At 45.1% G+C, this 25,571-nt stretch overlaps 1 protein-coding gene across 1 annotated transcript; it reads right to left on the reverse strand.

Moving 5' to 3' along the window:
- Positions 1-1,921: 1,921 nt before the first annotated feature.
- On the reverse strand, positions 1,922-25,141 carry LOC128278953 (uncharacterized). The gene is made up of 9 exons (XM_053017675.1): positions 25,062-25,141; positions 20,682-20,799; positions 17,542-19,036; positions 9,985-10,217; positions 9,184-9,481; positions 7,647-7,812; positions 7,323-7,568; positions 5,618-7,239; positions 1,922-2,115 (listed from the first exon to the last, which is right to left on the reverse strand). The coding sequence occupies exons 1-9, from the start codon at positions 25,139-25,141 to the stop codon at positions 1,922-1,924; spliced, it is 4,452 nt and encodes a 1,483-aa protein (XP_052873635.1).
- Positions 25,142-25,571: the final 430 nt, after the last annotated feature.

Consider the following 25,571-nt stretch of genomic DNA (forward strand, 5'->3'; position numbering starts at 1 on the left):
TCTTCGCACTCCGCATCGCTGGCGCCGTCTGCTTAAGAGGTTTCTGTTTTTCACGTTCCGAAATTGTGTGTTGGCGTTTATTATTTTCTACTTTCCTGTTTCTATTTGCCCGCTTTTGATTAGCCTCGGTAGCCAGTGGAGCGTATGTTACTGGTAATTTGTAAGGATTCTCGAGTTAGTGTACTACTCATCAATCATCTCCACACCGCCAATCACTGTCCTCTGTCTGTGGAACACTGCTTAGAAAAGTGGCTACGACGTTTGGCCACTTTCGGCAGGCGTGCCGTTCTGGCTCCTGTGTTCCGGTGATTATATTGTAAGTGTATAAATACGAGTAAATGGCGCATATTTGCGTTTTCCCTGGTTTTCCTATGATTTGTTTGGCTGTCCGCTACTACGCTGAATTTTATAATTTTGCGCTTTGCCTAGATTTGCTTTAAATGTTACTTATATAGTTTCACGATTTTCACGCTTGGTTGGTTTTGTCACACACCTGCTCGCGGGGTGCCACAAGTGGCCACAGGGCGTGTGGACAAATTATTCTACTTTCACATGTATACGAACAAATAGTTTTGTGAATCTAGTTCTCGCAAACGCGGCGTTTTGGCATTGGGAATAGAAGGCATTTCCAGGTCGCGAATCGAAAAGAGTCACACAAATCGATTGCGGGTGAAAAGCTCGCTTGGTAATGCTTGGTCCTTAAGGTTTCATCGGTGGCTTGATTGCTCCGCTGGAATTTGCTAGAAAAGGGGTTAAGCGTATCTCGTCGTAGGCCAGACATTGTGCTGAAAATAGCAGTCCTCTGTTAATAGAACCGCTTACGGCATCACCCGACTATCTCTTATCACCGTGGTATTTCTGTGGAAGCACTTCAAGTTATCTTCAGCTTTCGTTTCTGTTAATGTTGCTAACGCTAGTTCTATTGAACAGGAGAGAAACAACAAACCAATGGCGACTTAAAAAGATCTATTTTCACTATAATAGAGGGCAAGAACTAACTAGAGACTGCGAACTATAGTATTTGCCTGGTTGAAGGAAGCTGTTGAATTGTTAAAAACATTAACCCAAAAAAATCATCTAATTATCAAAATTTGACCCACAGTGGTGTACATACGAGAAAGGGGAGAAGTTTGCAGTACAAACACAACAATGAAAAACTCATTCCGACAAAAAAGGAGAACTAAATTCACAAAACTATTGTTTCGCTGTTAATTCAGTGGTAATTGCACGAAACTTGTTATTCGGGACAATAAAGTTCTGTCTCTATCGAAAAATAGATGAAAAACGTTTCTACGGCTCAACTACTGTAACTAACGTAACTATTAATTTGCGGAACGTTTTATTGAGAATTTGTAGTTTGGTTTACGAAATGACCGTATGATTATGGTTGCAAAGGATCAAGACGTGGATCAGAATGTTTCGCGAATCAAATAGTTGCTTCCAAGGTTGTTCCACTTGTGTTTAGCGACGGGGTCAATCAGTTCAAGCCAAAGATAATGATCGGTTTGCAACAATAATCAACGGTCGACTACAGGCGCTTGCTCCGCTATCCTAAGGATATAAAGACTAAAGGTTAAGGAATTAGTGCAACACCACAAAACCGGTGGCATTTGTTGGCGATGTCTACAAACTAGTGGATGGATGGTTGGATTTCTATAATTTAGAGTTAAATGTCCGATAGATTCTTTTCGTGGTTATCTCCCTGGATGGGATGCTTTCGATATCAAAGTAGTAGGTCATGGAAGGCCACTCGTACAAAAGTGAGAGCCGATTATTTTGTTACCTAATTAATTGAAATTCACTACTTATCAGCCAATGGAAAGAATATAATAATAATAAGGAACTAGAGAATTTCGAGTGACTAAAACAGTTTCGGTGAATGACTCATTTAACTCGCCACATTTTTTCGACATTTTAAGTTTCAGTTGTCGGATTCCTTAAGTTCGGTTAATTTTAATTCGATTTTTTGGTCGATTAAACAATTTTTTATGTCGGCAACAATGTCGATGAGTTGTGGTGATGCGCCTGGATTTATGCAAGAAGGCCGTGGCGATTTGTTTTGGCGCTCGCGTCGCAGAAGAGAAATCCGTTCGAGCAGTTCGTTTTTCGAGCAGTCTGAAAAAAGAATTATAGCACGATTATAGCAACATATCCATAATTATAGAAACTTATCCACGATTATAGCAACTATTATAGCATTATAGCGCCCTCTGGCGTCCGCTAGCGCCGTTTTTATGGCGCTAGCGGGCTAGCGGGGGAAAAAAAAGAAAAAGAAAAAGAAGAAGCGCGAAACGTCAAACGTTTGTTTACGAATTACAGTAACTGGAAAAAGTCGACTAACAATAAACCGTCCTGGTGCTCCTTGGCGTTAGAGATTGTCCCTCTAACATTCCCTAATGGTTGTTGGTCGTTAATGATAACGGTAACATTGTTAATGGTCGAACGGAGATGAGCAACGCGTTGAACAACCCCAATGCCCCCAATCCGGGAAACGGCGAGTGCGATCGATCAGGTGCAGCGCCCAGAAAATCCCGCGCGAGATCTATCCAGTAGTTTCAAACAGACGAGTGCGCCGAATTGATGTCGCCGAAAAGTGAACCTACCCCAAACGATACTACAGAACTGGGGCAATGGAACAGCGAAACATCGCCGGCGCCCAAGCGGCCGGTCAAGCTACAAGCAACGAAACCGCAGCGTAGGCATTCGACACTCCGATCGCGTCAAATTGCGCAAGCAGCGAGGAGGCCACCACCCGATCGACCAAAACTGGAGCAAAGGAAGTCGATGATCCCCGATCATCGAAATCACGCCGCCGCACTCGATCTATGCAGCCGCGAACCCCACGATGACGTCAACCTGATGATACCGCCATACGGGGCCGTGGGGCCATACCGATCGCAACCTCAGAAGCATTTCCTCATGCACTAGCATTTCAAATATTTTGGAGCAGGCGCAGAGTGACGTAATACCGCGATAGTTTGCCGCGTTCTGTTTGTTGCCCTTCTTAAAAATTGGTACCATGTGGGCTATTTTCCATGCAGCCGGGAAGGCATGAGATCGTATAGATGCCTTGAAAATCGCCGACAAGACTGGAGCGACGGATTCGCGGCATTGTTTCAAGATGATGGGAGGGATGCCAGTTTGTTTTAATGGTGAAAAAGAACCTCTTCTACACTAAGTACCGTAGATTACGGGTATTAAGACCCTACATCTATTAAGACCCCTCCTCATTTTTAGATCAAAAATTTAAGGAAAACCTAAATTACTTTATTTTTTTTTTTTAACGACAACGTCATAGAAGTTATGAAATTCTTCAGTCTCAAACATATCTTCTGTTTTCAAACATTGATTAACCAGTTTTCTAGCTAATTCTTCCATGTCATCATCATCTGTGTCTGAGGAATCTTTTGCTTTACTTTTTCCGTCAAATGCCCTCTAAGCTGATCAAAAACCAAAAGAGAATTCTTCTTCAACAGGCCGCCAGGCCGCCTAGACCATACCTTATCAAACCACAAGTCCGTGCCCTGCTGGTCTATCCATCCTTTTGAATGAACATGAATCAATACTCCTGAGGGGATTTTGTCCTTAGGCAGGGTTTTACGTTTGAAGATTAAAAGTGGAGGCAACTTGGTGCCATCAGCCATACAGGTCAAAACACAGGTAAAATGACTTTTTTCATGACCTGTTGTACGAATTGCAATTGTCTTGGCTCCTTTCTCATCAATTGTGTGATTATCAGGACAATCAAAATTCAGAGGCGTTTCATCCATATTGCCTATCTGTGACAATTCAAAGCTCAACTGTTGCCGGGTATTGATGACAAATTTGTGGAAAGGTAACACTTTTTCTTCTAGAAATCAGATCGAGTGCTTGAGTCAGGTTGCTCATAATGCCGCTACATGCATTAACCGGTTAATCCAGCAAGCCGAATCGCTGACTACACCTATTAAGACCCCCCCCTGGATTCTAGACTGATTTTTTTTGCAAAAAAGGTGGGTCTTAATACCCGTAATCTACGGTAAATTTAAAACGAGGCGTCATGAACGTCCCGGAGCCAACTACGATTCCATCGATACGATTTCCAATCCCAATCCGGGTAGAAGGGATAGAGTCCTTAGAACGTACTTGCAACATCCTTCGTGCGGTACGGAACGGAGCGGAAGATTGCAACGCCGATAACGTTGAGGAAGAGGTCGAAGAATTCCAACAGGACGACGATAACGTTGAGGAAGAGTTGTTCCCAGTGCTACCGATCGACTGCGAGGATCAACTAAAGGTCCTCGCAGCAGCGACGAAGACAAAAGGTCAAATTTTTACAAAAATAGCGAACACTATTCCTATCTCTGGCGACAATGCTAAGATGACCACTGTATTGAAATGCATTTTCACCCACAATTTTTTTCGAAAATATACCTGGGGCCAACCAAAACCACCTCAAAGACCTACAGTACGAAATTTTGCGACAAAGACCTACAGTACGAGTGGTCGAAATTTTTTGCGGCCCAATAACTAAAAAACAATTTGAGCTAAACTGCAACAACGGTTAAAAGACCCGTCGTCGTAGGACGCCCCAGTTACCCCACAAGGACCTACCCTACCTTGTAGCGTAGAATGGAGCATGGGGCATTTAGTGGCCAGAATTCAGCAGGTAAGTCGAACGTTCGTGGATGGAGAATGTTTGCCTACAAATTTCGATTCCGTATCGATAGAACTTCTTATCTTCATCAGCGATCCCCTCAGAGCCCCTTTTTTCAATACTTTCACAATAAGTTAACCCCTGAGCTGCCAAATAGTTGCTCATGTAACGGAACAAATAGTAGTCCGAATCCCATTCTCGTCGTTTTATGGCCAAAGCGTTGCTTCAAATGCATAAATTGTTGATGATGGGATTGTCCATAAATAATTTCATTAGGTTTTGAAAGCTCATAGTGCACCACACCTTTCATTTCGGTTTGGTTGCAATGGACCACGTTCACCAGGCTGTATCCAGGCCTTTTTGCGTTTAGGGTTCTTGTAATAACTCCCCTTTTTCATCACCAGTGACGATTCGGTACAAAACCCCTTTCTTTTTAGCCGCGCAAGCAGAAATTCGCAAAAGGTTTTCCGTCTTTCAATGTAACTTTTTTTTCAATTCATGTGGAACCCATAAGACATTTTGCTAATCATTCCCACGGCACTCAGGCGATGGGAAACTGTCGTGTGGTCAACTCCTAACATTTCTGCAAGTTCTTTTTGCATCTGACATGCATTCCGATCGAGCAATGCTACCAAATTCTTCATCATCAACCTTTATTCGGCTGTCCAGGTCGCTCTTGGTCTTGCAAGCCAAAATCATCACCTTTTAACCATGCAAACCACATCCGACACGTTCTGTCAGTAAGAGTAAGTTCACCATAAACTTCCATGAAAATTTGATTACTTTCGGTAGCAGTTTTCTTCATATTGAAGTTATCAAAAAGTACCAAAAGTATTATGAAATGGGGCGTGGCGACGTGCGCCGGGAACAGCTAGTATTTCATTAAAAAAAATGATTCGTTCGTGAGTGACGCCATTAATAGTAAAAATGCAAAAATTAACCTCTAAACCTAATACAAGGATGAAAAATTACTTTACTCACCTGGATCTTGATCCAAAGTCCGCTGTATTCTTTCGAACGCCGCACTACAGGTGTAAATTTTACGTTTTAACGGTTCACTCTGGGGACAGTAACTATCATCCGTCACCGGAGACCCAATGTCTACGGAGCGGAACGAAATCAGCGGAGACTTGTGCATTCCCTTCACGGGGCGCGCCTCCCCGCCAATGATCATCAACTCCGTTTCCGTCGTTTCGTCACCATTAGCCACGGTGCTACCCGGCCCATGAATTGTATGCCGAAAGTTGTTCATCTGCTTCCCAGTGACGCCCTTACAAGCCGATCCATTAACCACTACCGACCCCGGATTGAGTGGTGGTGCAGGTTGTTGATGCAAATGGTTCTCCTTGTTGCCATTGCGTCCTTTGCCGTCCTTGGCTTTGTAATCAAGATTGCGACTTACGTCGTCCGAGTCGGAATCGGATTCGATGTTCAGATGCGGACTTTGGCTGCGGAACCGCCGGCGTATGATGGTCGGTGACTTTGACACCAACCGCGGTGGTGGCGGCGGAGGTGATGAGAGGTTGGCACAATATTTGAGGTCAGTGGCGAGTGTTTCGGGCGTGCACAAACCGCTCTGGATCGCCATTTGCTGTGACTGCACAAAGTTTGCGGCAACGGGCGGCGTCTTCCGTTGTAGCAGGATACGCGTATTCTTTGGACTGTTCGGTGCTGACAGCGAAAAGGGTGATGTTTCATAGCGCAACACCTCGAGCCGCTTGTTGACGATCACCCCCTCGGCGGGGTTCAGCTCTGCCGGGTCCGCACACTTTTGGGAGCACGTTTTAGCCAACTCTCGCCGAAGGTCAGCTTCGCAATTGCGCAGCATTTCGACTCGCTTGTTAGCTGGTGGGTTGCAAACCCTGCGCGGGCTGGAAATGGCTGTCGGTGGCACTTCCTTTGGCGGGATTGCCGGCTGAGGCTGAGGGTCTCTGGGAGGCACTGGAGGAGGTGCCGTCACCAGCTCCTTGAGGCAGATCGAGCTATTACTTTTCATCGAGAAGAGGATCGATTCCGCTTCGTGGATCAGTTGCTTGTACTTAACGTCTGCCTCTAGGTCCGCTTTGAGGAGCGCCTTTTCGCTCTCCGAAATGGCTAGTATTCGGCTGTGCAGGGAATGGACCTCAGTGAAGGTGAGCGAGTTCGACCGATTGGTAAGTGGCGAGCTCCTTGCGGGCGTGCGGCATTCCGCGTCCGGCTGATTGCGTCGCAGAGACATTGGAGTTCCACCCAAACTTCTACATCCGCGACTCACGAGGCCGGACGAGTCTCTGCTGTCGTTCGTGCCCGTGTCCAATGCGGCGTTCTCCGATGGCTTCTTTCTCGTTCGAACAAGCTTCTTCCGTCGTTTGGAGCCGGAGCCACTCTCGTTGGTGCGCCTGTTTCGCGACATTCGCTGTTTGTAGGGCGCAGCTTTGCCTTCCGGGAAGCTGTGAATGGAGCAGCTAGCCGTGTGTCGGTAGGTCTCCTTGTCCGTCACTTCCTGCACCGATCCGGTGTCGATAAAATCCAAATCGAGCAGATCGTCCGTGTCACACTCATCACCTGCGTCCTGCCCCGTATCGATGTCCGTCGGACAATCAGTGGGATCAGAGTCACTACAACTGTAATGATTAGACAACGTATTAGATGTGTTCCATAGAGTGGGAAAAGGAAAGTCTTTCTATTCGAGTCCTTCGCAGCTTACCTCAGAATATCAGTCTCCTTCTCGTAGTGGTAACTTTCGTCGAACTTGCCCATCATCTCGTTGAGAGTTGCGTCTTCGTCGCTTTCCTGGTTGGAACCGAACGTCACCGATACCGCCGCCGCCTTGCTGTCTAGTCGTGAGATATCCCCGATTTTCTTCAGACTCCTCGGGGTGAGTATTCGTTTGTTGCTGACCACCTTCTCCGTCGACGAGCTAGAATCGGTGTCGGAATTGGCGATCGTTTGTCTGGGAACATGACAAGCACAAAAAGCTCTTCAGTTTAAGGAAAACATCTTCTCTCGGAGGTCGGGCGCTACGAAATACTTGTGATCATTTTTATTGTCATCCGTGCCGCTGCTCGATTTGATGCCAGAAGAGGTTGAACCGGAGTCCTGTTCTGTCCGCTTCAAGCAGTTACTGGCGAGAGCACCATCAGCGGTCGTCAACCAAGGATTCGTGCGGATACGGCACCGTTGACGTGGCGATGGAGCTAAACGATGCGTAGGTAACAATAGTTTAGATGATTAAGAAATTAACTTTTAAAGCTATAAAGTCGATTTACTAGGACCAGCCTTAAAAATTAAGTCCAAAAATTTTAAAAATTCAAAAACAGCGACCAGTTTTAGTGTTCTATTTCATAAAACTGTCACAATTTTGCCGAAACCGTTTAGAAAAGATTAGATTTAAGGACTTAGCAATTGGAGAAACTAGTTGATCATTAGATTGAAATCATCTTCAAATCAAATCGATTCCTTCAGCAGAATACGATAAGTTTGTTAAGTTGTTAAGTTTTGTGATCAAGTTTACCAAAGTGATGACCATACTTTAAATGAGCATAGAAAGAATAATGGGATGCATTCCCAGAAATAGTTGATAAAACCAATGAAAAAGGCAAATACAAAATGTCAAAAGAAATGCTGTAGGTGAAAAGTAAACTCTTCTGATTGTCAACGAAGATGAAATGGTCCTTGCACTTGCAGCTTCATTTCACTGGCGCTTCATTCAACGTAGGCAAACGCAGGATAGCACGAACTGCTCCTCTACCGTCGCCCTACGTTGCTTGCTGCATCTTCACCCGTCAGGCTAAGTTTTAATAAACCGCTTCGGTGTGCACCCCTTTTGCAAAGCGGGTCGCGAGCGGTGCTTTTAAATGCACAATTGTGCTATCAAAAGCGGCTGCATAATTAAATTCGGCATTTCACCACCGGCCTGAAAACGCCACGAAGATGCATTCATTCGATTATTCATAGCGCGAAAGGAAATAGTTTACGCCGCAGGAGAAGACCAACGGCAAAAACGTTGCACTTTGGCTTCTTTGCCGTGCGGGGCGCGCGGAGCATCTTTTACGGAAGTGACAGACTGGCTGGCGCAACTGGATGAATGGCTCGTTTCCGATGCCTTTCCCGTGTGCCCTGAATCTCGGTTCCCGGATGTGCCGGCCTTGTCTTTCTGGTTGTAAAGATCGTTTCCGGGTTTCAGTCCTGCGCAACGTGGGCCCCTAACAACTAACCTGTCGCTCTGCGAAGCATTCGTAACCTATCCTAAGTTTCTCCTGCGAGTACAATCTTACGGATGTCTTACTTTTTTCGCAGTATTACAAGTCCCGAGTGCAAGTCTCGGTTCCGTTCCATTTTCCTCTCTACGCTTGTACACAATGAAAAAGCCGCGCCAGACTTTTTATAATTTTACACGGTGTGAGGACGAAATGGGAATATATTCGTGGTTTAGACACAAGCTGCTTTTGAGAGTTTCAGTAATTATCGGTCCAAACAGCACGATGATACACTTGTAATGGACCGGGGGACCGGTGTCCCAGTTTGCGTACGAAAACGGAGTCTGGAGTCGCATAAAGTTTACTCACACTCAATGCTCCGGTAGTGCTGCATCCCGAGGTTCTTCTGCATAATGGGGCTCATCGCAACTGCATTTGGCGGCGATTGTGCAGGGGTTGGCTGCGCCAGCGATGGTTGGGCGGTCGTCTGTGGCTGAGGGCCCGTAGTCGACACTGTAGTCTGCTGCTTTGGCTGCTGCTGTTGTGGTTGAGATAAAACGCACGCTCCATTGGTGGCAGGTCCGGAAACGGTTGGCTTCGTGTTCGATTGGTTCGCCGCCACCGGCGGCGGGACGTTCGATGCGCTACCTCGCCGCGGCGAAGCATGCTGAAAGGATATGTGCCAGTGAACAACCTTTGAACATCGGGAGCACGTCGTCGAGGCGTGCCTGTGACGCACACAGAGGGCAGACGACACACAATACTATGAATTTGAGATCTGCCTATGCGAGGTCTTCTCGTGGGGCTATTGAATGAAAATCGGTTTCTTTAAACCATTCGGGAGAAAAGACGCAAGATAAGGCATTGAGAAACCAGCGCCAATCGTTAGTCACGTTCCTCTCTGTATGGCTCTCGCCCCTCAATTTTTGTTTCAAACCTCCCGGAACAGGGACAGAGAGAGAGAGGAACGGAGTGTAAATGGACGGAATAGAAGGTAAATTAAATTCCCACAGCCTAGAGAGCCGCTGGTCCGTGTCAGAGGTTCTTGCCAGGGTAGTGGAAACCTGCACCAAAACTCGCATGCTGAATAACAAGTTCTTCCGAGAGCCTTCTCCTTAGTAGTTTCGGTGCGCCACCGCCGTCAATAATCCTCCTCCCGCTTTCCATTACCTTTTCCTGCTCGATGCAGAACTCCACATGCTTTTCCTCGATCCGATTGAGGGCACACTTGAATTTGGCGCCATTCTCGTGGCCACCGGATGCTCCGACCGCCGCCGGTCCAGTGCGCTCGATGCAACCTGACCCCGGAACACCTCGGCCATGGTGCGCTGGAGCCGCCTTAGGGAAGTAATGCGTTCCGGTTCGGATGTTGATGTAATACTCGGGCGTGTAGGAGCATCCACCTACGGATAAAAAAAGGAGTTCTCAGTATGATGCTGGAACTATTTGAAGGGCTGCGATATTGGTGTGAATTGGAAAGTCGCCTCTCGCCGATTTATTGAATATGCGTTTACCCGCGTTTCGCGAGGTGGGTGACAAATGGTTGTTTCGTTTGAGTCGCCTTTTTTATGGAGCAATAAAATGCTAAAACATTCCCGACGGGAACTCACCTCCGCTCTTCGTGTTGAGTTCGCCAACAACCGACCGAGCGAAAGTGGCACGGAAGTCAAATAAGCCTTTGGTGGTCGCTCCTTCGGACGGAAAGCAATAAAATTCGTGCGTCCTCGTGACATGCGAAATGGCAGAGGGACGACCACCAACACGAATCCGCTTCGCAGGAGATGCTCCATCTTCTCACGCTGGTCACACGCTGAGCAGACGGTGTGTGGTGGAAAGCTCGCAAATTTCTTGAGTGTACGTCGCCGCAGGAAGCAATAAAATTGAACAACGCTTCAATGCAGACAATGGCTCGCGAGGGAACGACGGTTGCGAGGATATGAAGTGCCCTTCCGGGGGGAACGATAGCAGATCGTGAGTATCTCTTCCGCCCCGTGGTAAAAATCAAGCACCGAAGAAATTGGAAAGTTTAGTCTGACAATGATTTCGCAGCTCAGGAGTAGCCAAAAAAAGCTTTCGATCAGAATCGATCGTCTATCGTAATCGCTTTACAAATCGGCTGCTATCAGCTGCTTGAATCATATTCATCTTTCTTTACCAATATGGTTTGCAACAGAATTACTTTCTTTGTTGTTCGGTAACCGGTTTATATGACAAAATTGGGATTTGATGAGTTTGATACCAAAATTTGTTGGAAAAGAAATCACACCACAAAACCACAACTTTTTCTTTTTCTATCGGAGTTTTTCTAAGGGGCTTTCGTGGAGCGCAAAAGTAAATGATATTAAAATGTCGTCTACTAAATATCTAATAGACTAAATCGTTACCTATTACTTGTAAGTCGAATTTAATTGGCAAAACATAAGTGGTTCGGAGGACGGCAACTTCCGTTGTTCTTATGAATAAAGCCGTCAATTTTAAGACAAGATTTTCTAATAGGCTTTACTCGACTAGTTAGAGGGTCTTTATCAGCAGCTTAAAGCTTAAAGCACATTGAAAACTTGGGACAAACATTAACCGGAAACATTCGAAACAGATACACGCAAACAAACACGCTGATGCACCCGAGAAATAACGATTCCAATATCAAAGGCTTCAGAATTTGCATCAAACCAGTTAATGACCGAATGATAATGTTGGAGGTTCAAATTGATCGGGACCTGCGTGCCGGGTAACGTAGTCTACTCGAGCGCATTAATTTAACCACTTACAATCCTGAAACTAACGCAAATTTAAGGAACCTGATTAAGAAACTTGGGGGCTCAAGGCCCAAGCGTAGTTCGCGGGTTTTGTACTAGATTCAACGAACTGGCTGAGAACAAGGAACCTATCCTGCAAGACGTTCTATGGAAAAAGGTATCAAGGTGTCATTAAATATTTGTTTTTGAAACGCAATACCTCTTCGCAAATTAAAGATGAGTCGGGTTCTGTTTATTCTCTGTAATACTATTTAAGTATACGATGAATGTTCGGTTGGTCCAAAAATAGCAACTGCCGGACAAAATATCTTCAAAGTTCACCGAATGTGGCTAGACGAAACGCGGAATTAGATGGGAGAAATTGCGAAGGCTATGATCATGTAAGTAAAACGTGTCTGTCATATTTAGATCAGCATCTAGACATGACTGCTGTCAATGAGCAAAGCTGTCTGCACGTTGGCTGCTGCGATTGCTGGCCTTGCCATCACGTTGCCAAGCGGTTGTCTTAGCAAAACTCCGCGATTTATGGTTTGAACTGGTTTACCGTCCGCCTTACTCGCCAGATCTAGGATCAAGTGACTTCTGTTTGTTCTCTAATGAAGAGATAATCACCTTTGTCACCTATGAAATAACCATAGATCACTTGTAAGGAAAAATAAATTTTGTTTGTTGAGATTAAAAACATTTTCCGGGTAAAATTTTCCAATAAGCATAAAAGCTCGTTGCTTTGTTAACCCGATATTATTGGCAATGATGTGTCACTATGGCACCCTCTTCCCTTTTCGCGGGGTACTACGATACGAGATTACAAGTGTAACGTTGATGGAAAACCATCCGGGCCCTTGTTATCCCTTTCATCATTTCCTAGCGTCCCAATAATCCTAATTTAGGTCGATCGATGCGATGCCACATCTAAAAGTTTTAACAGTAGCAGAATTGCTTTCATCTCTTGGAGCTACGTAGAGGGAGGCGTAGGAAATATGTTCAAAAGCTGCACTTGCGACCTCTTCTATCTTCCGGCATTGACATTTTGTCGTCCATCTCTTGCAATGCATTCAGCGGCCCACAGTAGAGCGAGAATGTTTGCCCTGACCGGGTAGGACCCGCGCAGCCTATTTGCATAACATGGCCAGGCAGGCGCGCGGGGCGTCTGACCCACATCATCATGGCGACCTTTCCAGGATCGGTGGGGGGGCCCTCAAGAGTCGGCAAAAGGTTTAGCTTTGGCGTTCCACTTCCGCTGGTCATCGTTGGCCTCCGTAGTAGATGGTGGAGGGCTCCAAAATCCGTTACGACACGTCAACACGTTCGCCTCGGCGAGTGGCAGCTGTTGTGGCTCGGGTCACCCGGAACCGAGGCACGTAGCCGCAGCAGGACGACAAAAGTTTTTCACCCAAAAAGGGCTTCATTCAGTAACATTCTTCCGTTCTGTAAATAACGGGTTTGTGAGCCCCGCCAGCAGCGGACCCTCGTGGCGTAGACATTTGGCCGAGAACCGGGAAAGGCCAGTATATTAGCATACAAATGTTGATAAGTTGGCCGTGATTTTTCTTTATATCCTGCGGGCGCGGCGCTGACTGCGGCGCAGTGGAAGGTTGCGGAATACGGGTTCGTTCAATTGCCAAGCTTTGGACGCACACTCCACATGAGCGGCGGTTCGAGAATCCTTTACGGCCTGACAAGTTATTATTATTTTTATTATATTTGAAAACGGCACAGCCATTCACTGGGGGCTCTCCTCACCTGCCTCGACATTCGCAGCTGAAACGTGGACCGGAAGAATGGCGGCCCGTGATGGTGGTATGCTAAAGTTGAACCTTTAAAGGGAAACTTCCGTTCACCGCACGTAATAATATCATGTTACCCAGCGCTCGGTCGAATCCGGGAGGTTTTGAGAAGCCCCCAAGGTTTAGCGTAGGTAATTGGAGCTGAAAGTGTGCATGCTACACAAGAATCCATAGCACCTGCTTTGCCGAGAGGCTGGAATGCTCTGGGCCATCCCTAACCACTCTCTGTAGTGAGGGGTTCGGGGTTCGTTGCCACATTTTATCCTAAACCCTAATGTGTGTGTGTGTGTTCCGTTACTTTGTTGCACACAACATCTCAAGGCTCAAGAGCCAAAGTTTTTGTGAACTTTTTACAACCAATAAGCAATAAGCGCGTCCGTGTCCATGCCGCGAGAGAGTTGAGGTTTGTTGTGTCGCGCATTTTGTGGAAATTGAAAATGTAACGAAGTGGGTGGCTTTCGAGAACATAACCGAGGTTTTGCGAAAAGTTTTCCCTGTGAATGGAGAGAGACAAAATCAATCCCAATGCGCCTGGAGATGGTGTATCGATGTTTTCGGTAGCATATTTTTTCTTCAAATAGCACCCTTACTTTTGCAAGGCATGTCGACGGTATGTAGCAATAAGAGTTATTTGTCACTTCGATTTTAGCATTTTCCAGAAAATGGAGATAAGAAAAATCGAAAATTTACGGTCGTTTGTTTCAAAGGCGTACTAAATGGAACTCAAGAAAAAGCGTTCTACTTCGTTGAACATGAAGAGACCGTGTTTCGGATTGTTCAATCGATAAAAAATGATCATAACGATGATGACGAAGTGTCATGCGTTTTCTCAGGAAACAAAAACTCTTCTCGCTGCTCACCAACGAATAATTTCCTTGGAAGTTCCTTTCTAAGTTATTTTTCCGAAACAAAATGCTCCAATTTGTGTTGCAGAGAATCGGTAAAACCACCTTCTCGTACTTCAGACGAGTCACCCGACTTCGAATTTACACAGTTCCGTTCTATGGTGTCAAGCTTTTGGTTAAATACAATCGAATTCTCGGGTTCATGTAGAAAAGGAGAGGATGGAAATCACAGTGACACTGAAGGCGAAGAATGAACCTACCACTGTTATTTCTGGCGTACAGAAATGTCTCTTTCGAGTGGCGAGGCGTATTTTGTTTTGTTCACACTGAACACGGGCTGGTTATGCGAAACTTCAGGGTTTAACTGCGTTTAAGAAACATCTCCAGAAACTAGCACCGACTTGTTGCTTGATCATCGCCACCGATTTCCTTCACGGCGGCGATGACGATGTCGACTGATGCTATGTAAGTGTGTGTATTCGGAATAGCCGCGCAGCATGACTTGAACGTTTTGTTCCGCCTTTCTTAGAGGGGAATTCAAATAATCGCAAAATTTCGACGAAACGGCAGCAAAACTGGATCATTAGGACTTCGGAGAAGGCGAGCCGGAAAATTGTACCACTGGCGTGACTCGGCGTGATATTATTGTGGGAATGTGGATAATTATTGATCGCCCAAGAAAGTGCTGCTATCATCATGCCCGTCACAGCCTTACTTTCGTTTTCTCATCTCGACATCGTGTAAGAGTTTTTCTTCGCTCGAAGCGTGGCGGACATTTGGTTTATGCGGTGCGGCGTTGGCCAACACTGTAAAAGTTTTAGATTTTCCGATAGACTTGATTTTCTATTGTCCAACATCACCATTTTATCATCATTGGTTTGGCTCTACCAATGGCAAATTGTTTAATTTGTTATAATAAGTTTATGTTATTGATCAATGATTTCATTATATGACGTGCTGCCTTCTACTGCGCCTAAGGTGGCCTACGTGAGCGTTGTAGACCGTAGGCCGTATCAGGCCGTATATATGCATTGCTTTCAGTCCTCACACTCCTTTCTCGATTTAACTTTTTCACTTCTGCTCGATTTTTGGGAACGACGACGCGATCCGCCGAACTAAGAATTGCTACACAGTTTGTCGCTCATCGGGTAAAATTAGCCGCTATACAGTGATCCATTCTTACAGTGCATCCCCTTGAGCTTAAAAGTTGGTGCTTAATACAGCTCTGCCCGTTCTAATAATAAAAAAAAACACTTTCTCGTTGCTTCCTGACCTAAATATTTCCCTCGCACAATGTCATATGTGATTAGTTGTGTTATTAATGAATGAATTTCAAAATGCCTTTTAAAATTCATGTGCAGCGTTGGGCAAACGTAAATATTTCAACCATAGAACGAGAGTATTTCAACAAGATTCGGTATCATTTCACGTAGTTCGTGCAAGATTAAGAAAAACTAAAGTCCACACTTCAAATCGTCTATACAACAGCTCTAGTAGCTTCAACTTGAAGGAAAGACAGTTTATCCTTAGGAAAACTAGTTCCATAACAGCTGCACCGACTGTTTAAAGAATCGGTCCCGAAAACCGATTGTTCGTTATTTTTAGACTATTTTTCACTGTGAAACACCTCTCCAAGATCCCAAAATCAACGGAAGTAAATCACATAACCGTTGTAGCTGCTCTCTTGTGTGCCCCGTTCCTGTTTTCTGCAACATTTCCACACGAGTGGAGCGCGCTGGCCAAACGATGGCCCAAAGCAGCACAAAGCTAGGAAACGGCTCCAACCGAGTATCGAATGCCAGAAGGCGAAAAGCGGCAGATCCGCAGATAACTTCGTGATGAGTGATGTGCCGGGGAAAGGCCTCTCCTGTTCAGTCCAGTGGGTAAATGGTCCCCCGGGAGGAAGCCATGGCGGATAATGCTCGGGGGAAGAATTGGGGATGGTCGCCCTATTGTTTCGAGAATTACCATTCGGACTTCGTCCCTGGGTACGCGAGTCCCTCTATATGAACAGATTTTTGGGTGATCCACTAGATGCGCGCCCGAAAAAGAGAAAAGGATAATAATCCAACAAATTACGCACAAATTACCATATGCAAATCGGAATCGGTGTTCAAATGTTCGGTTGTTGTAACGTTGGTGTGGTGTGGTGTCGTTGTTTGACGATTTTTCCCTCATTTTGCCCTGCTTTGTTCCACAGTGTTATTTCATAAATTTGACTTGCTTCTTTGGCCCCTCAGGCAGAGTTTGACTCAGTGTTCCATGTTTGTACAACGAACGCTTGCGCTACCCTGGGTCAGGTGATTTAGCACAACGAATGACGTCTCTTTCGCGCGGCCTTTTGGGCTGTTAGATAAATACGTTGCGATGAAAAATTACACCTTATATTCCGCCCATTTTTTTTCGGACAAAATCTATCGCATTGGAGTGGAAGGAAAATGGCATAATAATGTGCTTGAATCTGAAAGAAGGCACTATTATGATGCTGAAACAAATACATTTTATACATGAACATAGGCGGCTCAAATCTGTTGTTTTCTTTAAACTAGTAGCCTACGTGACACATTTTCGACCTTTTCGCTACAGAATCAACCGTTTACGTCCGGTTTTGGGATCGTCAAATTATCGTGCTGCTTGATTAAAGTTTTACGATCAACGGTCGTCGGCAATGTCAGGCCTTTTACTGTGTAAATCCACTATAAAAGGAAACGATGGACTCCATTAGGTATTATAAGTAATGGGCCATTAATAGAAAGAAGATGAGATGGCTACTCCTTCGGTCACCGTTTAACGACTATCGATAAGCTTCTGCTTCGGTCACTGAAAGTGGCACGAGAGGGTGGAAACAAAATGCCACACTCTAGACTTCCTACCAACCCAACTGGTAACGTTCCGAACTTCGCCGTTAATCATTTTACTGGATTTTCATCAAAATGTTTCGTTTGGTTGAGCCAAAGCCAGCGCCTCGCCAAAAGTGCAGGTTGATGTGGCCACGTCGTGCCGATAGAGTATACTTTTTTCGATACGAGATAGTAAAACGCTAGTAAATTTACAATATTGTTGATGAGAAGCCTCGCCGGTGTGCGCGGTATTTCGTGTTCCAGGCTGACCCGGCTCACAGCTTCTATTTTTGCTCGACGTGGCCGAAATTACCGAATTGCGTCATAAAATTATCGCTCCTATGCTGCTTTCTGTACAACTTCTGTTGTGCCAATAAAGAGGCGTCCGATAAAGTGCTGTAAGCATAAAGCATATTGATGTGCCACGACGGGGCGCGGCCGCCAAAACAGCATAATCGGAGGGAAGGACAGCCTTTTTCTTAAATCCGGATCAACTCACCCGGAGAGGTTCCGTCGGTCGAGTAGCCGGTGGAGTAAGCGCTTTCCGGCGAGGAGAGCGCGTGGCCCATCGGATGGCCGTGTGGATGGTGGTGATGGTGACCGCCGCCGCCGTGTGCCGACGTATGGTGCAGGTGTGTCGGGGCACCCTGTACTGGTGGCGGAGGCGACGACGAGGATGACAACGGCGGGGCCGGATGTGGCAGCTTTCCAGATAGGGCCGTAAGTGCTTGCAGCGGATGCAGATGTGTGGTGGCGTTATTGATTTGATGCTGCTGATACGGTGGTGCGTTGCTCGCACTGTCGCCGCCATTGCCACTGGCCATCGAACCATTGTTGTTGTTATTTACATGATTCAATTTGCCGCTACCGCTTCCACCGTTGACAGCACTTTCGTGCGCCGTACTTCGCGAACCCGTTAGTTTGTGGAACTTGCTGGCGAAGGTGGCAGTGAACGAGCTTCCGGGCTGCTGCTGCTGGTGGTGTTGGCTTCCCCTTCCGGTAGTTCCAGTGGGCACTTCGAAGTAGTTGTTATTGTTATTGCCATTGACAATTCGGCTACTGTTGGCGTCGAGTTTCGTCGTCGCGTTGCGTCGTGGCACATGCGGCGGCGCCGCTCCTGAAGCGGAAGTAGTTTTGCTGTGACCGGCCGGTGTAGTTCCGGCACCATTAGCGTGCGCCTGGTGGGTGGATTGGTGAACTAAATTGTTGTTAATGCCATTGTGCTGTGGATGGTCGTAGTAGATGGACCCTCCGTATGGAGGTGCGCTGCTGGCGCCGATTGGTGGTTGTTGCAAAAGTTTTCCGTACTTGCTTTCGCCACCACCATCCATCGCGGATTGTGAGCCTCGTTGTGTTGGGCCATAGTTGGCCACGTGGTTATTATTATTGTTGTTGCTTGCGTTATGTTGGTGGTGATTGACGGTGAAAGAGTTAATTCGAGCAGCTGCAGGGTGCAGGCGCTTGATGCGAGTGCCACCATCGAGCTGGTGCAGCTCTTCGAGCAGTTCGTTGCTCGAGCTCGTAGTAGCCGGAGAGTAGTTGGCGCGTGGCGTGATGTGGTGGTGGCCATTGTGACCGCTCGATACGGATGCCACCGTTCCAGCGCTCAAGAGGCTCGACGGGCCGTTACTCTCCGCCGTTCGGTACTCGAATTCGGGCATCGCGTAAGGCATCGTTGCGTCGGAGGCCGCAAAAGAGTCGACGCTTTTCGAGTAGTACACTTTTGCCGCGGACTCGAGCGCGTAAGACGATCCGTTGCGGGAGATGCTTCGCGGTGACGACAGAACGGAATGATGCTGGGCCTGTTGTTGCTGATGGGACGACGGGTGGTCGCTGCCGCCGTTCACGGGACCGTACGTGTTTGTCCAGTACTGGGCGCCTCCACCGTTAGTGTGACCGTTGGGCAGCCGATGCTGCATCGGGTAGTGATCGGATTTCGGTGAAATCGGTATACTGTCCTGATTCGGTGAGTGCCATCCGCGTCGACTGGTTGTCTGCAAACAAGGCGTCAACATAAAGTTAATGGTAGGCCATTGATGGGCTAGCTGAAGAACTGTTTACGTAGCTCTCAGAGCAATGTTACTTGAAAATGTTTGTGATTTTTCTAAATCTTTTCATAAAACATTCGGCAATAATCGGAAAGTAAAGAATAATACGTAGTGAACATTGCTTTTTACTATAGCTGTTTTCCCCTACCAACGCACATATACTAGGCTGTTCATTAAGCTCTGGGCTTCTTCAACAAAGGGTGCTGCTACGAGGCTGATTTTTTTTTTGTGATGTTGGTTCAAATGAACGTATGAGAAGTTTCATTTCAATCGGTCACCTAATTGTTTTTTCACAAGCCATTTAGTATCGCATGTCACAGTATTTTTTACAATGGAAAAAATCAAGTATGTGCAGTGATTTAATTTTTATTTTTGGAAGGTTTAAAAGCAAAGGAAAATTATGAACGAATGTTGAAAGTGTATAAGGACTCTTTACCTTTAATTAGGTGATTAAAAGGGGCGGTTATGAGTTTAAACGTGGCCGTAGTAGCCTTCAAGACGATCCATGTAAAAAACGTCAAAAAACAGACACAACATCGGAAATCGTAAAACAATACAGGATATCGTAATGGAAAATCGTCGAACCACTGAAAGAGATTTAGTACAAGAGCTAGCCAACTTATTGAGCAGTATAACCAATATTTTGACTGAAATTTTGGGTTCGAGAAAGCTGTTTGCAATATGGGTGCCGCATTCGCTAAAAACGCATTCGAATACATCTTTCTTGACAACATTTAAAGCATTTTCGATAGGATAAAGTGGATTTTGTGCATTGAATCATCACTAGGGATGAGACTTAGGTCTATCATCATGATCCTGAATCAAAACAAGAGTCTAAGGAGTGGTGTGAAGCTTTTTCTTCGGTTCTGAAACGAGTTCGTCCAGAAATGGCCAAAAAAGATGTTAGCATCAGTTTCATGGGATGCGAATGGAATTTTGCTAGCAGATTACTAGCAAATTGATAAAACAATAAATTTTGATTGTTTTTGTAACATTTTAGAGCAACTTAGAGCGAAAATTCGTGAAAAAAGAGCCGGTTTGCAGAAGAAAGACAACCTCTTTCATCAGGGCAACGCACCCTCCTGTCAGAAGAGCATTTCGAAAATGTCAAAAATCCATGAATTACAGTTCGAATTGTTGGAGTATCCACCTAATTCACCAGATTTGGCCCTTAGCGACATCCACCTGTTTTCAAACCAAAAAAAAATCGTGCCCGGAAAACGTTTTTCATCAAATGATGACGTCATGACAGCTGTAAAACAGAAATGTGACATGTCGATACTAAATGGCTTGTAAAAAAAAACTAAGTGGCCGATTGAAATGAAACTTCAAATACGTTCATCTGAAGACCAATACCAATACCAATATCACAAAAAAAAAATCAGCCTCGTAGTAGCACCCTTTGTTGAAAAAGCTCAGAACTTAATGAACAGCCTAGTAAGTTAGAGAATCTATCAACAACACTATTATAAACTTGAAACTCTTGTAGAGATTAATTAAACTGTAAACCATTTTCTAACAGAGCGCAATTCTCCTGTTCCGGTGAATGCTTCACCATTATACTATTGGTCCATTATTTCCGTTTACTTACATGACTTTGTATCGGCGAAACTTCACTTCGTCTTGCCGGACTGCCGACCATGGATTCTCCCCCGGCGAATGTGCCGCTTTTGTAGCCATTTTGTGCCGTCAGGACACCAAAGTTGGTTCTGCAACGAAACATGTAGCAAAGGTTTATAGACGGTACACACGGAAACAGACTGTTGAAACCGAAAATAGAATGACTGCCTCTCGTTAATTGCGAATTCTTTGGCTTCCGGCTTCTGTTTTGTCCGCAACGAGTTGGCGTTGGCACAATAAATTGAAACGTACCACAGTAAATTATCCAGCCGACGGTCATTTTTCACCACCAACGGGGTCAAAATGAAGCGAAATTAATTATTTACTATTGGCAGCAAATAAATGCGCTGTAATTCTGATCAATCAAACGGCAAATGTCTAAATATGCCTAACTGAGTTCGAAGAAATGAAAGTTTACTCAAGCTTAAATGTATTGTGAAGAGCATATCGACGGCGCGGTTATTGTTGGGCTACAACAACTCTGGGGAACACAGATGTATTTTGCAAAACGGAATCCGCTCCCTGTGGATCTAAGGCGCCCACATGCACAAATTCAATTGCTGGTGGGATACGGAACACATTTATCGCAAATCAAGTGCCGGATCAACTTCGAGCGACGGGAAAGTTCCAGAACTTTTTCGTGCTTCGTTTGTGACGTTCGTGTACGTGTCTCACGTGCGAACAGACGTTTGGCGGTTAAGCGGTGGCTGGTTTTCCTCTGATAACAGAGCATAAAAGAAGCAGCAAAGTTGTGGGGTGTCCGAAAAAATGATGGGTGAAAAAAAGCGCCAGCGCGTAACTTCAGAGTCATGCGGGTAAATTAGTTTCCCCCCTCGAGTTGGATGTGCCAGCTTTGCTGGCGTGTTTCAGCCTGGCGACCAGACCGGAAGTCTGCTGGGTTTTAAGCCAAAGCCTTAAGCGGAAACACACATCTGCAGAACAAAATGGAGGGCGAATGGAGTTACGAGTACGAGTAGATTCGAAAGATTGCCTTCACTCTATCATCCCTTAATGATAACGATTCTGGTCTATATGGTTTATGTTCTCGTATAAGCGAAAAATGTTTTATGTATATAACAACCACCCGGAACCGGTGAACCAGAAATATCGAGTGATTCAAGCGCGTCATCTTCATCATAACTTTCCGTTTCATTAGAAAGCAATCTCGGCGCAGGCAAAGCAACAAGAAATTTCATTACCGACGTCAGCCCACTATGGGAAAGAAAACGCAACGGCTTCGAACGACTTTAGCCCGAGGTTCAGAGTCCATCCCGAGGCAGCGCACCAGGAGCAGATTTCGGGCCGAGAACCTTAAATTGAATTGCTTCCCATCGGGTGTTCCGAAACGATGAGAGTCGCCCGGTAAGGTTGAATCGATTTTGCGCTTGCAACCACCATCGCTTACGAGATCCGGTTACGTAGATAAGAATTATGATGAACGTTCTCCGTTTTTGTGAAGCAATTTGGCAGCGCTCCTCTGCTCTTAATTTCACTAGTCGAATTGGGGCCAACGTGTAAACGGCGATGAAATTGTTGAGCGCACGGAACCCTGGGGCTAAGTTCCAAAGGTTGGAAAACCTGTCAGGTGCGCCTTTCATACCTGATTCGAACGAAAAGTTTTTGGTACTAGTTTGGTTGTTTATGAAAATTAAGACTAAGAATATTAAAATTTATTTAAGGGATTAAACATTCTAGATCTCAGAATGAATGGTCAGTGAGAAGCTTTTCGATTGATATTAAAAGAAACGTAAATATTTTCAAAAGTTCCCAATTTCTAAAAGTTGTAAATTTGAAATTGCCTCAAGTTGTCCGAAACTGTTAATATTGCAATATGAACAGTAACATAAAAAAACATCAGAGCGTAGCATTTTAGTAGTTTTCGAGGTTGAAACACATTTAGGATCCCATTAAAATTGCATTCAAAGTTCGGGCCCATGAGAAAACTCTGCCGGATTGATGTTCGTCCACGCCTATTGCTTGCATGGGACAATATGTCCTCGTCTCGTCGGCACGACACACAATACACGTAATTAAAATGTTCTCCGCTTTGCATGAGCCTCGTAGAGCTCCAGTCTCTCAAAATTGGTTGCACTCGCACCTGTTGAAAGTGCGAAGGAAAGTGCATGCAGATGAAGGCATCGCAACGCACGGCGTATTTCCGCGCGGCTTTTACCGAACCATATCGTCGAACGCTATATGAACCCAGAGGCGCTTTTGGGTAGGAAACAAAAAATCCTCTAAACGGTCGCACCTCTCTGCCGTCACAAGGTAAACCAACGGTAACACGTACTCCTATAACCTGAGCATAGTCGGTTACGATGGAACTGGTAAAGCTATGCGCTAGTGGCCCGCATAGACGAGCGGTAATGAAATGGTTTTGAAGGCGAGGCCTTTTGAAGCTGCCGATTTTGCGATACATAATTCAGGGACATGTTGTAGTCGTGCTGTTTGGGAATACATTTAACTCCTTTCGCCAATATAGCATCATTCCAATTTTCCAATTCCATTCTATCCTATTTTGTAATATTTAAAATATTTAACCAAATTTTCGTTTCTATTTTTGCATCATCAGAGCACTTTACATACAAATTGAAAAAAACTGAACCAAAATTACAAAATTCAAAAAATCAAATCAAATTCCAAATTCACACTAACAATAAAGTACCCGGAATTTGTGATTTTAAAGAAAACTTTTTATTCGATTTTCGATATTTTTTTGGCGTTGGATTGCTACACATGTCACTGATTTTTTGGTGAAAAGTTGAAATTTTTTGAAAAATCAGTCAATTTTTTACAATTTTTTTAGTGTGCACGTGTCTTGACCCACCGCCGATTTCTGTCTTCTCCTAAATTAATTGGCCACGAAACGGTAATTTGAGTTTTTGAAACAAAACAAAGACACAGTGGGCCAGATTTGGGCAATACGGTGGCTTTGGCATCATTAGTTTGTAGTTTTTGATCAAAAATTCGCACACAAGCAACGATGCAAAAACTTCGTATGCACGTGGTCTTTTCAAAAAATTTCTTGACTTTTGGGTTTCGTTTATGAATTTCGCGTTTGTGACGGCTTGTTTCGGGGGAATTGCGCATAACTTGCAGGTAATATTCGTTATTTACCGTTCTATCATTTGGCAACAACTCATGATGCACCACGACCCTGCAATCCAAGAAAACTGCAAGCAAAACTGCAAGCAAAACTGTTCACAATCGATCAAAGAAGGCTTTTCGACGTTCACATCTTTTCGGCCCACTGAGAAAAATTTGAAACTCCGATAAGCAATGCTTTTGGTCTTAAAAGCTTCACCATAAGCCACAGTTAACATTTCAATTGCGTCCGAGCTCTTAATTTCGTTTTTAACACAAAATTTGATAAAGACTCTATGCCATCCATTTTTTTGGAAGGGAATGCACTTTGCTAATATGGTCTTTTTTAATCACACTTAATTTAAACGGTTTTTGAGACTGTTAATATGTCAACTTACTTCGAAGAACCTCACCAATGCGCACGACGAAGAAGCATAAAACCTGTCCTCGGTGGTAAAACTGACTTTTGCCAGTTTCTTGCGACAGTAGCGCGTCATGCGAAATAGACATCATCATCGTCACCGTGTGGCCTCTCGGTGTACGATGGTTTACGACGGCGTAAGAAAGCCGTAGGCCAACAACTGCCGCTACCACCAATGTGCGATACTACGGTGACGTGAAAGTAGCTTTCAAGAGCCCATTTTCCCACTCGAGAACGTAACTAATAGCGAAAAATGGACCAGCTGTGCCGTCATATTCGTGAACATTTTATGCGCGTGATACGGCTGAAGGTAGACTAATGAGTATCGTTTTGATGAGTCAACGCCGTGTAGGACGATACGTGATATCCATGACTCCACCAAACAACTCATGACGACCAGACCATCTAAAGCAACATTTTTTGTAATTGCTTTGGAAAAGAAGCCACGGCAGCGATTGAGGATGTGCTAGAAAACCTTTTAGGAGAAGTTCCGAGCCGCTTTACTTGTTAACAAATAGAACTGAACTGAATTGTATTACGGTAAGTTGAGGTTCCTCCTTTAAATGAATGTTGTGTTTGGTTAACAGAAGGATATACAGATTTTTGGCAGCACAACATTTTTCAACGGTGAAAATTTTCTTACTACATTGAAAAATCTCTAGTGTCCAATTTTGAAATTTAATCTCTGGCCGAGCTACACAAGTGTATGTGTGTGTACGGAATTTAAATTAGCACGTAACGCGTAGGCTCATCGTTGTGGCCCAGTAGTGGCCGAGAGAAGGCAGTTCTGCGGAACGACAGCAGGTAGGTTCATTGAATGTGCTGCTACAGTTGGTTATCCTTAACACGTTCTGCGAAAAGCAGAACCGTCGCTTCTCCGTTGCGATGATGAACAGCTTTTTCTCCCGTCCACTACCTGTCCCCATACTGGTCACTACTACTGCGTACGGCAGCCTTCGCTAGAGTCGTAAATATTCCGCACCGGATATTGCAAACCAAACAGGAGCGGTGGTCACGGCAACTCCGGCAGCGTCCGCCCGAGGTGCAAGGATCCTCGCCTGCGCGGTACACTCCCCGCAAAAGGCCATGGAAGGGCAAAAAGTTAGTCGCTTAGCAAGCCATTAAATGTTTTCCTTTTCGGTCGTACTGCCCGTTTTATTTCCACAGCTTACAACGGCCGCGGCCGCGTAGAGATTGAGATTTATCTGAAGCTCGGATTGTGTCTCAGGACGACCTCGGAGCCTTTAAGATGAATATTGAAATAAAAGGCGCATTAACGTTTGCGTGATTTTGGCGGTTAATTTGGGCACCAGTTTCGTTCCGTTCGAAGATATTCCATTCAATTAGAATTTATTA

The sequence above is a fragment of the Anopheles cruzii genome, chromosome 2 (genome assembly GCF_943734635.1).
Source record: "Anopheles cruzii chromosome 2, idAnoCruzAS_RS32_06, whole genome shotgun sequence".
Taxonomy (NCBI): domain Eukaryota; kingdom Metazoa; phylum Arthropoda; class Insecta; order Diptera; family Culicidae; genus Anopheles; species Anopheles cruzii.